This window comes from Oncorhynchus mykiss, chromosome 4, assembly GCF_057628025.1.
Source record: "Oncorhynchus mykiss isolate SJ-2025 chromosome 4, ASM5762802v1, whole genome shotgun sequence".
Lineage (NCBI taxonomy): Eukaryota > Metazoa > Chordata > Actinopteri > Salmoniformes > Salmonidae > Oncorhynchus > Oncorhynchus mykiss.
This window is the reverse complement of record NC_143025.1, coordinates 75,732,835-75,749,649: the sequence shown is the minus strand read 5'-3', so window position 1 is coordinate 75,749,649 and position 16,815 is coordinate 75,732,835. Positions and strand designations below refer to the sequence as shown.

The 16,815-nt window shown below is 45.8% G+C and overlaps 1 protein-coding gene across 1 annotated transcript; it reads left to right on the top strand.

Moving 5' to 3' along the window:
- The first annotated feature begins 15,037 nt into the window (after nt 1–15,037).
- gpr6 (G protein-coupled receptor 6) lies at nt 15,038–16,548 on the top strand. The gene has a single exon (XM_021600721.3). The coding sequence runs from the start codon at nt 15,056–15,058 to the stop codon at nt 16,064–16,066; it is 1,011 nt and encodes a 336-aa protein (XP_021456396.1). The 5' UTR covers nt 15,038–15,055; the 3' UTR covers nt 16,067–16,548.
- The last annotated feature ends 267 nt before the right edge of the window (nt 16,549–16,815 follow it).

The window sequence follows — 16,815 nt, the reverse complement described above, 5'->3', positions numbered from 1 at the left end:
TCCCTCGCTCTCTGTCTCTCTGAGTGTGTGTGTCTCTCTGTCTCTCTGTGTGTGTGTGTCTCTCCCTCGCTCTGTCTCTCTGAGTGTGTGTGTGTCTCCCTCGCTCTCTGTCTCTCTGAGTGTGTGTGTTCTCTCCCTCGCTCTCTGTCTGAATGTGTGTGTCTCCCTCGCTCTCTGTCTCTCCGAGTGTGTGTCTCTCCCTCGATCTCTGTCTCTCTGAGTTTGTGTGTGTGTGTGTCTCCCTCGCACTCTGTCTCTCTGTGTGTGTATGTCTCTCCCTCGCTCTGTCTCTCTGAATGTGTGTGTGTGTCTCCCTCGCTCTCTGTCTCTCTGAGTGTGTGTGTCTCTCTCGCTCTCTGTATCTCTGAGTGTGTGTGTCTCTCTCGCTCTCTGTATCTCTGAGTGTGTGTGTCTCCCTCACTCTCTGTCTCTCTGAGTGTGTGTGTCTCTCTCGCTCTCTGTCTCTCTGTGTGTGTATGTCTCTCCCTCACTCTCTGTCTCTCTGAGTGTGTGTGTCTCTCACTCTCTGTATCTCTGAGTGTGTGTCTCCCTCACTCTCTGTCTCTCTGAGTGTGTGTGTCTCCCTCGCTCTCTGTCTCTCTGAGTGTGTGTGTGTCTCTCCCTCGCTCTCTGTCTCTCGGAGTGTGTGTGTGTGTGTCTCCCTCGCTCTCTGTATCTCTGAGTGTGTGTGTGTCTCCCTCGCTCTCTGTCTCTCTGAGTCTGTGTGTGTCCCTCGCTCTCTGTCTCTCTGAGTGTGTGTGTGTGTCTCTCTCGCTCTCTGTATCTCTGAGTGTGTGTGTCTCTCTCGCTCTCTGTATCTCTGAGTGTGTGTGTCTTCCTCACTCTCTGTCTCTCTGAGTGTGTGTGTCTCTCTCGCTCTCTGTCTCTCGGAGTGTGTGTGTGTGTGTGTCTCCCTCGCTCTCTGTATCTCTGAGTGTGTGTGTGTCTCCCTCGCTCTCTGTCTCTCTGAGTGTGTGTGTGTCCCTCGCTCTCTGTCTCTCTGAGTGTGTGTGTGTGTCTCTCTCGCTCTCTGTATCTCTGAGTGTGTGTGTCTCTCTCGCTCTCTGTATCTCTGAGTGTGTGTGTCTCCCTCGCTCTCTGTCTCTCTGAGTGTGTGTGTCTCTCCCTCGCTCTCTGTCTCTCGGAGTGTGTGTGTGTGTGTGTCCCTCGCTCTCTGTCTCTCTGAGTGTGTGTCTCTCCCTCGCTCTCTGTCTCTCTGAGTGTGTGTGTGTCTCTCCCTCGCTCTCTGTCTCTCGGAGTGTGTGTGTGTGTGTCTCCCTCGCTCTCTGTCTCTCTGAGTGTGTGTCTCTCCCTCGCTCTCTGTCTCTGAGTGTGGGTGTGATTCTCCCTCGCTCTCTGTCTCTCTGAGTGTGTGTGTCTCCCTCGCTCTCTGTCTCTCTGAGTGTGTGTCTCTCCCTCGCTCTCTGTCTCTGAGTGTGGGTGTGTTTCTCCCTCGCTCTCTGTCTCTGAGTGTGGGTGTGATTCTCCCTCGCTCTCTGTCTCTCTGAGTGTGTGTCTCTCCCCTGGGCTTCAGAGAGCTTTGCAGCCACTGACTTTCTCACAGATATAACACACATTCAGTTATACACACTCCACAAAGACACACACACCCTGGCCGCTGGTCCTTTCTCCCTGGCCTCTCTGTTCCTAGTGGTTAGAGGAATGAGAAGGAAGGGGGAGAGAAGGCGTGGAAGGAGGAGGGATGAACAGCCTGCTGCATATACCCGCATGTAGAGGAGAGGGAATGAAACCGAGAGTGAACATCTATTAGCTGTTATTAAGCACAGATTAAAGCTGAGGGAGAGAACGTGTGCTGGTGTCTGCCTGTCTCCCACATTTCTGGCCAGCGGGACAAAGCTGGGTGCCGAGAGAGATAGGATTAGCCAATCAGACAGAGAGAAACAACAACCATTAGGACAGCTCTTTATATACTTGGGCTTTCTGGTTTCCTTGTCTAGTGACATTATCAAAAAAATACCATTAGAGATCAGAAATCAGACCAAGCCCATGAGTGTACATGTGCTTGGGTAAACATGCCTCCCCTCTCTCCATACCACCTATTCTCCCTCTCTTTTTTCTTCACTGTAAAAGGCTGTTTGGCCTTAGGCATATACAGCTGTAGCAAGGTTAACAAGGTGGGCATTTATAGATTTCAGGATTAATATGTGTCTCAGGAGGCTGCTGGCACCTTAATTGGGGAGGATGGCCTCAGAAATGGCTGGAACAGAATAAATTGAATGGTATCGAACACATCAAACATGGGTTCCATGTGGTTGATGGCATTTAATTCCAGCCATTATTATGAGCCGTCGTCTCCTCGTGTGTGTGTGTGTGTGCGCGCGCGCGCTTATATGTGAGAATGAATGAGAAGCAGGGTCTTTAAATAAGCCTGTTTTTCTAAGATGTTTTTGAACCAAACAGCGGGTGTCAAATATCAGTGATTTGTTTTGGTCACACACCTCTCACTCGCCTGAAATGAATTAATCATCTGGAGCCAGCTACCTTTCATGGGGAGGCAATCCTGTTCAATTTGCATCCACAAAAACAGTTGATTAGTGGAACAGAGCTATGTGTAGCTCCCTCCATGCATGGTTAATCGTAGTAATCCTGCTGTGGTCACAGAATGACAGGAGAAGCTGCATGTTCTATAAAACTGACATCTCCCTCTCATTCCCTCTCTCCATTTCAACCATGAACTGCCTCCTCCTGCTCCACCTATTACATCCCACCTCTCGCTCTCTCTCTCCACGCTCTCTCTCCACGCTCTCTCTCTCGCTCTCTCTCCGCACTCTCCGCACTCTCTCCTCGCTCTCTCCTCTCGTACTCTATCCCACTCCTCTCTTTTCTCACTCTCACCCCCTCTTTCTCCCCAAATGTGTATTTCTCTTGCTCTCCTCTTACACACACACACAACTGTTAAAAGACCACTCAGGACGTTGTCACCATGTGATCCTCCCTACTTGTCACACTGTCCTCGGAGATTCAAAGCAGTGATCTCCATCTGGAGTGCATTATGTATGCTTTATGATTGACAACTCATGGTGCGATCATAACACACAGGAACTCAAGTCCTTCTGCTCACCCTCCGCCCCGTAGCACTCACTTCTGTCATCATGAAGTGCTTTGAGAGACTAGTCAAGGATCATATCACCGCCACCTTACCGGCCACCCTAGACCCACTTCAGTTTCCATAGCGCCCCAACAGCTCCACAGACGATGCAATCACCATCACACTGCACACATAAGTAGTCCTCTTGTCCAGATGTTAGAATGCTGTTCATTGACTACAGCTCAGAATTCAACACCATAGACCATCCAAGCTCATCATTAAGCTGGAGGTCCTGGTTCTCAACCCCTCCCTGTGCAACTGGGTCCTGGACTTTCTGACGGGCCGCCCCCAGGTGGTGAAGGTAGAAACATCTCCCCTTCACTGACCCTCAACACTGGGGCCCCACAAGGGTGTGTGCTCAGCCCTCTCCTGTCAGGAAAACAACCTCTCACTCAACATCAACAAAACTAAGGAGATGATTGTGGACTTCAGGAAACAGCAGAGTGAGCACCCCCCAATCCACATCGAAGGGTCAGCAGTGTAGAAGGTGGAATGTTTTAAGTTCCTGGGCGTACACGTCACAGACAAACTGAAATGGTCCACCCACACAGATAGTGTGGTGAAGAAGGCGCAACAGAGCCTCTTCAACCTCAGGAGACTGAAGAAATTTGGCTTATCACCAAAAACCCTGACAAACTTTTACAAATGCGCAATCGAGAGCATCCTGTCGGGCTGTATCAGCCTGGTACGGCAACTGCACCTCCCTCAACCACAAGGCTCTCCAGAGGGTGGCGCGGTCTGCACAACGCATCACCGGGGGCAAACTACCTGCCCTCCAGGACACCTACAGCACCCAATGTCACAGGAAGGCCATAAAGATCATCAAGGACAACAACCACCGAAGCCACTGCCTGTTCACACCGCAATCATCCAGAAGGCGAGTTCAGTACAGGTGCATAAAAGCTGGAACCGAGAGACTGAAAAACAGCTTCTATCTCAAGGCCATCAGACTGCTAAACAGCCATCACTAACTCCGAGAGGCTGACCACATTGAGACTCGATCACTGGACACTTTAATAAATGGATCACTAGTCACTTTAAACAATGCCACTTTAATAATGTTTACATATCTTACATTACTCATATCACATGTACAGTTGAAGTCGGAAGTTTACATACGCTTAGTTTGGAGTCATTAAAAGTTTTGGCAAGTCGGTTAGAACATCTACTTTATGCATGACACAAGTAATTTTTTCAACAATTGTTTACAGACAGTATAATTCACGTATAATTCACTGTATCACAATTCCAGTGGGTCAGAAGTTTACATACACTAAGTTGACTCTGCCTTTAAACAGCTTGGAAAATTCCAGAAAACGATGTCATGGCTTTAGATGCTTCTGATAGGCTAATTGACATCATTTGAGTCAGAGGTGTACCTGTGGATGTATTTTAAGGCCTACCTTCAAACCCAGTGCCTCTTTGCTTGACATCGTGGGAAAATCAAAAGAAATCAGCAAAGACCTCAGAAAAAAAGATTGTACACCTCCACAAGTCTGGTTCATCCTTGGGAGCAATTTCCAAACGTCTGAAGGTACCACATTCATCTGTACAAACAATAGTATGCAAGTATAAACACCATGGGACCACGTGGCCGTCATACCGCTCAGGAAGGTCTCCTAGAGATGAACGTACTTTGGTCCAAAATTCACCCAACTTATTGTGGGAAGCTCGTGGAAGGCTTCCCAAAACATTTGAACCAAGTTAAACAATTTAAAGGCAATGCTACCAAATACTAATTGAGTGTATGTAAACTTCTGACCCACTGGGAATGTGATGAAAGAAATAAAAGCTTAAATAAATGATTCTCTACTATTATTCTGACATTTAACATTCTTCAAATAAAGTGGTGACCTAAGACAGGGAATTTTTACTTGGGTTAAATGTCAGGAATTGTGAAAAACTGAGTTTAAATGTATTTGACTACGGTGTATGTAAACTTCTGACTTCAACTATATTTTATACCATCTTCTGCACCTTGCCTATGCCGCTTGGCCATCGCTCATCCATATATTTATATGTACATATTCTCATTCACCCCTTTAGATTTGTGTGTATTAGGTAGTTGTTGGGGATTTGTTGTTAGATTTGTGTGTATTAGGTAGATTTGGGGAATTGTTAGATATGACTGCACTGTTGGAACTAGAAGCACAAGCATTTCGCTACACTCGCATTAACATCTGCTAACCATGTGTGTGACCAATAACATTTTATTTGATTTCTGCCGATGTGAATTTCTTCATTTTACCATTGTAAACGGCAATTATTATCAGAAGATAATATGAATTTGTAACAAAATGTTTAAACACTTTTGGGCCACTGAAATGTTGTTTGTTCGAGTCTGGTCTGATCTGTGCTTGTTTGTCTCTCTACCTAAAACCAGAAATGCAAAAAATGAACTTTTGGAGAGAAAAATGTGTAAAATCTTAAGGATGACCACCAGATGAGCCAATGACGTGTGGGAGTAGTGACTGAGACAACTCTCCTTTAAGGGGAACATTTTGTCTGTCGGCCACATCTTCCCATCCACTGGTGCCACTACAGATAGATGAGTGAGAAAGGGAGAGCGAGGGATGGATCAAAATGTAAAGGGAATCATGATAAGAATGGCTCAGGAGAAAACAGACTGTTAGCGAGAAGGAGAATTTGAAAAAGAGGGGGTAAAGGCAGAGTAATAGAGAAAATAATGGAATGAAGGTGGAAGGGGAGAGGGAGAGAGAGAGGGAATGAAGTAGGAGAGTAAATGATGGTTAGAGGAGTATTTAGGTACAGCCGGTACGTGGCCTGGACATACAGCAGCAGGCTTGTTTCCCTGTACAGTACGGTACGTATATCCACTGTAATAGCTACAACAGGTGTTAGTGTTAGGTAATGAGTGTACGGTAAGCTTGGACACCCAGTGTGAATATTGGTTACCATGGTTGCCATTTAAACTGTTGTTGTGTGGACTGGGGAGTGTATTGCAGGCAGAGAGGAGCAGACCAGTTGATGTTGTACAAGAAGGACAAACAGCAGGATCTGTGTCCAGGGGAGGATGGATTGCTCTTACAACATGGTAACACGTGGAGCAGCACTGAGGGGGGTAGTGGTGGTGCTGTGTTGGAACTAGCTAGTCTCCCCACATAGCGATTAGACTGAGGCTATGAGAAGAGACCAGGGTTGGGGTCAATTCTAATTGAAGGTAGTCAATTCAGGAAGTGACTTGAATTTAAACTTCAAAAATTGGAGCAACTATTGAAATAAATAGCTTTTACTTTTCAGTGTTGTAACGAGCACAATGAGAGTCAGGAAGCAAGTACAGGGAGGGAGTGTTATAATGAATAAACAAAACAAACACCAACATGAAAACAGAGTCAATAACACCTGAGGAAAGAACCAAGGAGAGTGACAGATATAGTGAAGATAGTCAAGGAGGTGATGGAATCAGGTGAGTGTCATGAGGCGCAGGTGCGTGAGACAATGGTGGCAGGTGTGCGGGATAATCAGCAGCCTGATGACCTAGAGGCCGGAGAGGGAGTATAGGTGACTACCCCCTCCCCGACGCGTGGCTCCAGCCGCAGGGCGGCGTCAAAGGGGACGAACCCAGAGATCAGGAGCGGACTGGTCACCCATGCTGATGCGCGAGAACCTGTCGAGTCAGCTGGGGCACGGGAACCTAACAGATCGGTAGAGGTAGGGGAGCCTGGCGATCCGGCTGAGGCAGGGGATCCTGGGGAGCCTGACAAGCCGGCTCTGGCAGGGGAGCCTGGCGATCTGGTTGAGGCTTAAGGTGTTATTCTGTAACGAGCGCGCTGAGAGTCGGGACGCAAGTACAGGGAGGGAGTGTTATAATGAATAAACAAAACACCGACATGAAACAACGTCAATAACACCTGAGGAAAGAGCCAAGGGGAGTGACAGATATAGGGAAGATAATCAAGGAGGTGATGGAGTCCAGGTGAGTGTCATGAGACGATGGTGACAGGTGTGCGGGATAATCAGCAGCCTGATGACCTAGAGGCCGGAAAGGGAGTATATGTGACAAGTGTTTTGAGAAGTTATTGAAAATAGATTTCCCTTTTCAGTTATTGAATTGATATTTCAGTTTTCGGAAATGTCTGAGTGACTGGCTTTAATTTGAGATCAGTAGCTGGTTAGATCACAGGACCTAGACAGGGTGCAGACAGGCACGGGGCATTTGGTTCTTTGATTCAAGCTAGTGATATCTTAGGAGCTGATAGTAAGCCACTCTTTATTAGCTGCTGATGCATACATGTGGTATTTTACCTGGCTGACAACACCTACATTCCCACACAGTATGGCAGCCAGAGCTGATGTTCTCAAGAACGATCAGTCCTAATTGCCTACAGGTGTGAATGAGTGAGTGGGCAGTGTGGAGTATTTGAATTTAGAAAACGCTCTGTTATTAAAATACTTTTTCTGCTGAATGAATTAATACAACTGTGTACTCCACCATATTGTCTATTTCTTGTCTTCTGTCAATGATCGAGACAGGTGTCTGTCATCATGACATGCAGCCCTTTGGGGTGGACACCCGCTGTCTTGATCAATGAGAGAAGACTTGAATTAGACAAGATGATGACGCGAGCCTACCAGAAGAGCTAAATGCCTTTTATGCTCGCTTTGAGGCAAGCAGCGCTGAAGCATGCATGAGAGCACCAGCTGTTCAGGACGACTATGTAATAACGCTCTTGGTAGCCGATGTGAGCAAGACCTTTATACAGGTCAACATTCACAAAGCTGCGAGCCAGATGGATTACCAGGACGTGTACTCAAAGCATGCGCAGACCAACTGGGAAGTGTCTTCACTGACATTTTCAACCTCTCCCTGACCGAGTCTATAATACCTATGTTTCAAGCAGACCACCATAGTCCCTGTGCCCAAGGAAGCAAAGGTAACCTGCCTAACTGATTACCGCCCCGTAGCACTCACGTCGGTAGCCATGAAGTGCTTCTAAAGGCTGGTCATGGCTCACATCAACAGCATCCTCCCGGATACCCTAGACCCATTTCAATTTTGCATACCGCACCAACAGATCCACAGATGATGCAATCTCAATTGCACTCCACAATGCCCTTTCCCACCTGGACAAAAGGAACACCTATGAGAGAATGCTGTTCATTGACTACAGCTCAGCATTCAACACCATAGTGCCCACAAAGCTCATCACGGAGCTAAGGACCCTGGGACTAAATACCTCCCTCTGCAACTGGAGGCTGGACTTCGTGACGGGCCACCCCCAGGTGGTGAGTGTAGGCAACAACACGTCAGCAACTCTGATCCTCAACACTGGGGCCACTCAGGGTTGTGTGCTTAGTCCCCTCCTGTACTCACTGTTCACCCACGACTGCGTGGCCAAACACGACTCCAACACCATCATTAAGTTTGCTGACGACACAACAGTGGTAGGCCTGATCACCGACAACGATGAGACGGCCTATAGGGAGGAGGTCAGAGACCTGGCAGTGTGGTGCCAGGACAACAACCTCTCCCTCAATGTGAGCAAGACAAAGGAGCTGATCATGGACAACAGGAAAAGGAGGGCCGAGTGAAGCAGGTAGAGAGTTTCACGTTCCTTGGTGTTCACATCACCAACAAACTATCATGGTCCAAACACTTCAAGACAGTCGTGAAGAGGGCACGACTAGACCTTTTCCCCCTCGGGAGACTGAAAATAACTGGCAAGGGTCCCCAGATCCTCAAAAAGTTCCAAAAATTGTCAGACTCCAGTCACCCAAGTCATACATAGACTGTTCTCTCTGCTACCGCACGGCAAGCGGCACCGGAGCGCCAAGTCTAGGACCAAAAGGTTCCTTAACAGCTTCTACCCCCAGGCCATAAGACTGCTGAACAGTTAATAAAATGGCCACCGGATTACTCGCTGTTTATTATCTATGCATAGTCACTTCACCCCTACATACATATACCAATGACCTCAACTAACCTGTACCCCCGCACACTGACTCGATACCGGTACCCCCTGTATATAACCTCATTACTAACCTGTACCCCCGCACACTGACTCGATACCGGTACCCCCTGTATATAACCTCATTATTGTTATTTTATATTTTCTTAACTCTTTCTTGAACTGCACTGTTGCTTAAGGGCTTGTAAGTAAGCATTTCACGGTAAGGTCTACACTGTTGGTTAAGGGCTTGTAAGTAAGCATTTCACGGTAAGGTCTACACTGTTGGTTAAGGGCTTGTAAATCAGCATTTCACGGTAAGGTCTACACTGTTGGTTAAGGGCTTGTAAGTAAGCATTTCACGGTAAGGCCTACACTGTTGGTTAAGGGCTTGTAAGTAAGCATTTCACGGTAAGGTCTACACTGTTGGTTAAGGGCTTGTAAGTAAGCATTTCACGGTAAGGTCTACACTGTTGGTTAAGGGCTTGTAAGTAAGCATTTCACAGTAAGGTCTACACTGTTGGTTAAGGGCTTGTAAGTAAGCATTTCACGGTAAGGTCTACACTGTTGGTTAAGGGCTTGTAAGTAAGCATTTCACGGTAAAGTCTACACTGTTGGTTAAGGGCTTGTAAGTCAGCATTTCACGGTAAGGTCTACACTGTTGGTTAAGGGCTTGTAAGTCAGCATTTCACAGTAAAGTCTACACAGGTATTCGACACGTGACAAATAAAGTTTGATTTGATGGGGCGTAGACATTGATGGATTTTCTTCATGAAACAAAAAAATATTTGTTTTAACGTATGGAGCCAATTCAAACGGACCCCCTGCAGCTAGACAACGACATTCCATGAGACTCCTGTTTCCACCAGTTGAGGACGAAGACAGTATCTCCAAGCTAAGGTTGGTCATAAATTATCTGTGCTACACCAAACAGTACCTATCCTGTAACTCCCAGTAATGGATACCAAAGCTCTTTGGTTAAATCACATTGCAGGTGTCTATGGGGGCATCGAGATGCTTTGGGAGCGGACTCCAGCTCCCTGCGACGCAGTGCAGAGACGGTGTTTGTTGGCTAGATAGGAGTATTTAAAATAACTAAAACAATCGTTCATGCTCTAACTTTTGTGAAAATATTGAACTATAATAAAATGCCTTTTCTAAACTGGTGATCTGTAACTGAACTGTGCAGGGAACATGATAGGCCATTATTTGAGGTTGAAATCCTTCTCAATAAACAGAAGGAGGCGTAGTCTACATAGAGCCTGTTTAAATATACGGACGCATATTACTCAAACATAAACTTGCGTACTTGCTATGTCTCGACCACTACCTCCGGAGGTAGCACGACATTCGCACGACTGTTGCCTCCCTTGAAGCTGGGCAGTCTAAACAGAAATGTGTTGTTGAGCCAACACTCCTACAGTACAAGTGGTAATAGCAGAGCAATGTTGAAACAGCTGAAATGTATATTTTTCTGATATTTGAGACTTGTTTTATTAAGCTTTACCTGAAATTAAAGTAACAGCATGTTACATTCTGAAATTGTCACAATAGCTGCCGGCTGCACTGAGCCAAGTAAAACGAAGTAAGCCCATGGAAACATTAAAACCCTTTACACAGACAGACAACTGCGATTGGACAATAAAACCGACAGGGCTGAGCTCTCTGTATGCAGGGTTGCATTGTGTCGGCCTTTGCAGCTTTAATTAAAAACTTCTTCAGGCTAGGGTCCTTTTTTCTCAATTTCCGTCTGAATGACGTGCCCAAAGTAAACTGCCTGTTGCTCAGGCCTTGAAGCCAGGATATACATATATATTTTTCCATTAGAAAGAAGACACTTTGAAGTTTGTAGAAATGTTAAAATAATGTAGGAGACTATAACACAATAGATATGGTAGGAGACAATCCAAAGAAAAACCAACCGGAATTAATTTTTTTGAGAGTCAATGCTCTTACAATGGAAAGTATAAGGAAATAATGAAATCTAGCTCCCAGTATGCAATTCCTATGGCTTCCACTGGGTGTTGACACTCAATGTTCAATGTTTCAGGCAAAATTATTAAGAATAATGAGTTTTACTTCAGGGACACAGTCTTCGAAATTTGTGTGTGCGAGTGCCATGAAGACAACGCGCACCTGCTAATATTGGATTCCTATTGAACATACTTCTTTCCATATGAAATGTTATAGTTTGATTACATTTTAGGGTATCTGAGTATTAAATAGAAACTTATTTTGACTTGTTGAAACAAAGTTTAGAGGTAGATTTTTGTATTCCTATCTTGGCATGTTGAACGAGAGGATTACTGAAATCGATGGCGCAAACTAATTGATTTTTTGGGATATCAAGAAGGATTTTATCTAACAAAACGACACTATATGTTATAGCTGGGACCCTTTCGATGACAAATCAGAGGAAGATTTTCAAAAAGTAAGTGAATATTTAATGACTATTTGTGAATTTTTTAGGGCATGTAAACCCTACTGTAAATCAGACAGGGCAGTTAGATGAACAATAATTTCAGCTTTCAACCGATATAAGATACTTCTGTATGTACAGAAATGTTTAATATCCATAATTTTTATGATTATTTATTTGAATTGCGTGTCCTCCAGTTTCACTCGAAGTTGTCCTGCTAGCGGGACGCCTAGCCTGAAGAAGTTTTAATTTAAAGATACTCATACAGCATGTTATCACTATTGTTTTGATTATTTCCAGTCAATCATTTTGGATTAAAAAGGCCCAGGTAGTCTAGCCACCGGAAGTTTGAATATAAACCAAATTTGATAACATTCACATTTTCTCAGAACACAAATAAATGGGCCTATTTTAGGCAATAAATACATACACTAGTATGTGGACACCCCTTCAAATGAGTGTATTCAGTAATTTCAGCCACATCCGTTGCTTACAGGTGTATAAAATTGAGCACACCGCCATGCAATCTCCATGGACAAACATTGTCAGTAGAATGGCCCATACTGAAGAGCTCAGTGACTTTCAACGTGGCACCGTCATATGATGCCACCTTTTCTAACAAGTCAGTTCCTCAAATGTCTGCCCTGATAGAGCTGCCCCGGACAACTGTAAGTGCTGTTATTGTGAAGTGAAAACTTCTAGGAGCAACAATTGCTCAGTTGCGAAGTGATAGGCCACACAAGCTCACAGAACGGGAGCTATGAGTGCTGAAGAGTGAGGCGCATAAAAATTGTCTGTCCTCGGTTGCAACACTCACTACCGAGTTCCAAACTGCCTCTGGAAGCAATGTCAGCACCAGAACTGTTCGTTGGTAGCTTTATGAAATGGATTTCCATGGCCGAGCAGCCACATACAAGCCTAAGATCACCATCCGCAATACCAAGCGTCGCCTGGAGTGGTGTAAAGCTCGCCTCCATTGGGCTCTGGAGCAGTGGAAACGCGTTATCTGGAGTGCTGAATCACGCTTCACCATCTGGCAGTCTGACTGAGGAATCTGGGATTGGCAGATGCCAGGAGAACGCTACATGCCCAAATGCATAGTTCCAACTGTAAATTTTGGTGGAGGAGGAATAACGGTCTGGGCTGTTTTTCATGGTTTGGGCTAGGCCCCATAGTTCCAGTGAAGGGAAATCAGCGTACAATGACATTCTAGATGATTCTGTGCTTCAACTTTGTGGCAACATATCGGGGAAGGCCCTTTCCTGTTTCAGCATGACAATGCCCTCATGCACAAATCGAGTTCCATACAGAAATGGTTTGTCGAGATGGAAGAACTTGAATGGCCTGCACAGAGCCCTGACTTCAACCCCATCGAGCACCTTTGGTATGAATTGGAACACTGAATGTGAGCCAGGCCTAATCGCCCAACATCAGTGCCCAACCTCACTAATGCTCTTGTGGCTGAATGGAAGCAAGTCCCAGCATCAATTTTCCAACGTCTAGAGGAAAGCCTTCCCAGAAGAGTGGAGGCTGTTATAGCAACAAAGGGGGGACCAACTCCATATTAATGGCCATGATTATGGAATGATATGTCCGATGAGCAGGTGTCCACATATTTTTGGTAATGTAGTGCAGCTTAGGCTGTAAAAACATGACTTGACGTTTTCGCAGGCTCACTACTCCCGAGTGGTGCAGATTTCTAAGGCATTGCATCTCAGTGTTAAAGGCGTCACTACAGACCCTGGCTCGATTCCAGGCTGTATCACAACCGGCCGTGATTGGGAGTCCCATAGGGCCCGTTGTCCGGTTTAGTGTTTGGCCGGGGAAGGCCGTCATTGTAAATAAGAATTTGTTAACTAACTTAGCTAGTTAAATAAAGGTTGAATAAAAATAAAGATGGGATCAGAGCGCTAGCTTCCCCAGTCTACCTCCAGCTGTGGTTGTTATCAGTAGGCTATACTTGATCAGACTATTAGGTGGCATTATGTTCTGCTCTAGAGGAGATCTGCATGGGGGAATGGGCCAAAATACCAGCAACAGTGTGTGAAAAACTGGTGAAGACTTACAGAAAACGTTTGACCTCTGTCATTGCCAACAAAGGGTATATAACAAAGTATTGAGATAAACTTTTGTTATTGACCAAATACTTATTTTCCACCATAATTTGCAAATAAATTCATTAAAAATCCTACAATGTGATTTTCTGGATTTTTTTTCTAATTTTGTCTGTCATAGTTGAAGTGTACCTATGATGAAAATTACAGGCAACTCATCTTTTTAAGAGGGAGAACCTGCACAATTGGTGGCTGACTAAATACTTTTATGCCCCACTGTATGTATGGTCAATTTGAGCAGCAGACCAAGAATGTTGTGTTGCCAGCCACAACGAAGGGTAAGGCAGGGTTGTAACGTGAATTGGAAAGTGAAAAGCCACTCCGTTCCTCAGAATCTCGTAGTGGTAATAGTGGACCAAAAAGGATGGTTAGGTTACCACATCTAGAAAGCCGTACACGGAGAATGCAGTTTCAACACAAGCACACACATCGACACACGCACACAAATGTATCCTGACACACACGCTCCCTCTTACACCTTTCAGGACTGGATTACTTTGACTAGTGCCTATCCGCAACCAGTAACTTTCTGATATAAGAAATGTGCCATTTCATCTTTTTTACTTCAAGAAAGAGTCTGTAACCAAGTGAAATTAGCATTAGTCCGACTGTGATCTGTTTGGCCTTGCGCTGAGCAGGGCGCTGTGAAGTCTTCATGGGCAGAGAGCCGCTGCATGGTCTACACGTTTAATCTTGAGCGTGTGATCGCGGTCGGCCTTCTCATGTCTGCATCTCTCCTCTCTCTTTCTCTCTCTCTCTCTACAGTATGTGACCTGACGTCACTTGGGTTTAATAGCGCTCCACCGCTTGCAAACGTCAGTCTTTACCGTTCTGGCTCTCGCGCTCTTGTCCCTCTCCCCCGCGCCAGTCAATGCTTCAGGTCGCACCTGCCCTTGGTGTCTCGCCTATGCGAGGGAAACGGAACAAAGCCGAGGGCTTTACCTGAGCTATTTCGAGGAAAGAGACAGTTGTGATTTTCTACAAATACGTTTTTTCCGAAAGCTCTGTGTAAAACGGAGAGGTATGTAATCTACATCACAATTTCACATGGAAACTAAAACTCGGTGAAAAGACGATGTGCTACTTTATTGAGTTTTGATAATATTGTGTATCAGTTTGTTTCGTTATTGGGAGTTAAGTGGGACAGGGGTGCATTTTTATCCACGATCATAGCCTATTATTCCGTTTCAAGTTTCAGCACCATGGATAGCTCCTCGGGCACTGCTCTTCATGCGGTCTCAAAAGTTGGACACAAGCTTTTTGATAATATTACCGTGATGTAATAACAGTTTTAGATCTGTCTTTTATGAGTTTTTCATGATTCAGGTTTGGCGTTTTTAGCCGCTGCATGAGTTGCCCACGTTTCCGCACCACGGATAGCTCCTACCCTGCTGTCTCTAGGCATTGCATATTTTTACATATGGCAATTGTGAAACTAAACTGCAATCTCTCTCTCTCTGTGTCATTTTCTCTTCAGGAGGGAAAAGGTGACACATGCGCAGACATGAACGAGACTTTCCTCGGTAACGACACTGTGGCGACAGCCACGTTGGCTGGAAAGGCTTTCCCGTGTATGGAGGCCAACTATCCAGAGAGAAACGGCAGCCTGGAACTCTCCGCCGCCCCGCAGGACTTCCCCATCAACCCGTGGGACATCATGCTTTGCATGTCGGGCACCGTCATCGCCTGTGAGAACAGCATCGTGGTGGCTATCATCTTCTATACGCCCACCCTGCGCACCCCCATGTTCGTTCTCATAGGGAGCCTGGCCACTGCGGATTTACTGGCAGGCATGGGATTAATCCTCAACTTCGTGTTCCAGTACGTCATCTCCTCAGAGACCATCAGTCTTATTACTGTTGGGTTCCTAGTGGCCTCCTTCACGGCGTCCATCGGTAGCCTGCTGGCTATAACGGTGGACCGGTACTTTTCTCTCTACAACGCACTGACTTACTTCTCGGAGAAGACGCTCCACTATGTGCACCTGATGCTGGCGGGCACGTGGGGCGTGTCTATGTGCCTGGGCCTGCTACCCGTGCTGGGCTGGAACTGTCTGGACGACCCGAACTCGTGCAGCATCGTGCGCCCGCTCACTCGCAGCAACGTGACATTGTTGGCGGTCTCCTTCTTCGTCATCTTCATACTCATGCTGACTCTCTACTTCAAGATCTGCAAGATCGTATGCCACCACGCGCACCAGATCGCTCTTCAGAAGCACTTCTTCACTGCCTCGCACTACGTGGCCACCAAGAAGGGCGTGTCCACGCTGGCCATCATCCTGGGCACCTTCGGCGCGAGCTGGCTGCCCTTCGCTATTTACTGCCTGGTGGGAGAGCGCGAGTACCCGTTGGTGTACACGTACGCCACGCTGCTTCCGGCCACCTACAACTCCATGATCAACCCAATCATCTACGCCTACCGCAATGCCGAGATCCAGCGCTCGCTCTACGTCCTTTTCTGCGGCTGCTTTCAGACCAACGTAGCCTACCGCTCCAGGTCACCCAGTGAAGTTTAGAGGGGTGCTGAGTGAACTCTGATGACAGTGTGTTTGTGTGTTGGCCACCGACAATTCTTTTTCAGTTGACTGTAAATGCTTCAAACAAGTGGATTCGGCGCTCAAATGTATATCTAACATAAGCATCTGCACTTTATTGCAACTGAAGACCAGGACACAGTCCGTCTGAAATGCTGTGAACAAGAACTTTTGTGATGAAAGAAAAACGTCATCGTGAATGTATTTATATTAAAAAAATATGAAAAAAACTAGCACTTTATTATGTATTTGAAATGCCAAAGCAGTATTGCATAGGCCTATATATATATATATATATGTTGGAGTTGTACTTTGTATTTGTCAGTAATGTGGGTAATTTTCTATTTTGTAAAGGTGTCTATATTGTACATTTTATAAGAGATGAGTATATGAATAAAATGAGAAAATAAGAACTGAATCAGTGAGCGCCACACGTGTTTGGTTGCCACGTGTTTCTCTAAAAGTGACCTCGTGCTGCATCTGTCTTTTCACTCGGTGTTTTCCTTTCTCCTCCCTCCATGACCATCTCCCCCCCTGGGTGGCTGTTTAGTTAGGCTAATGGAACATTGACTCAGTCAGTGCCGAAGAATGGCTTCAATTTGCACCCAGACATATTCAAAACGTGTTTTCTCAAAGTGTGTGCATATGCGAAAGAGAGAGAGAGAGACACACACAATTGTGCATTGATAGAGTAGACCTACATTACGTGCATTTGCCCACTAGACGGTTCC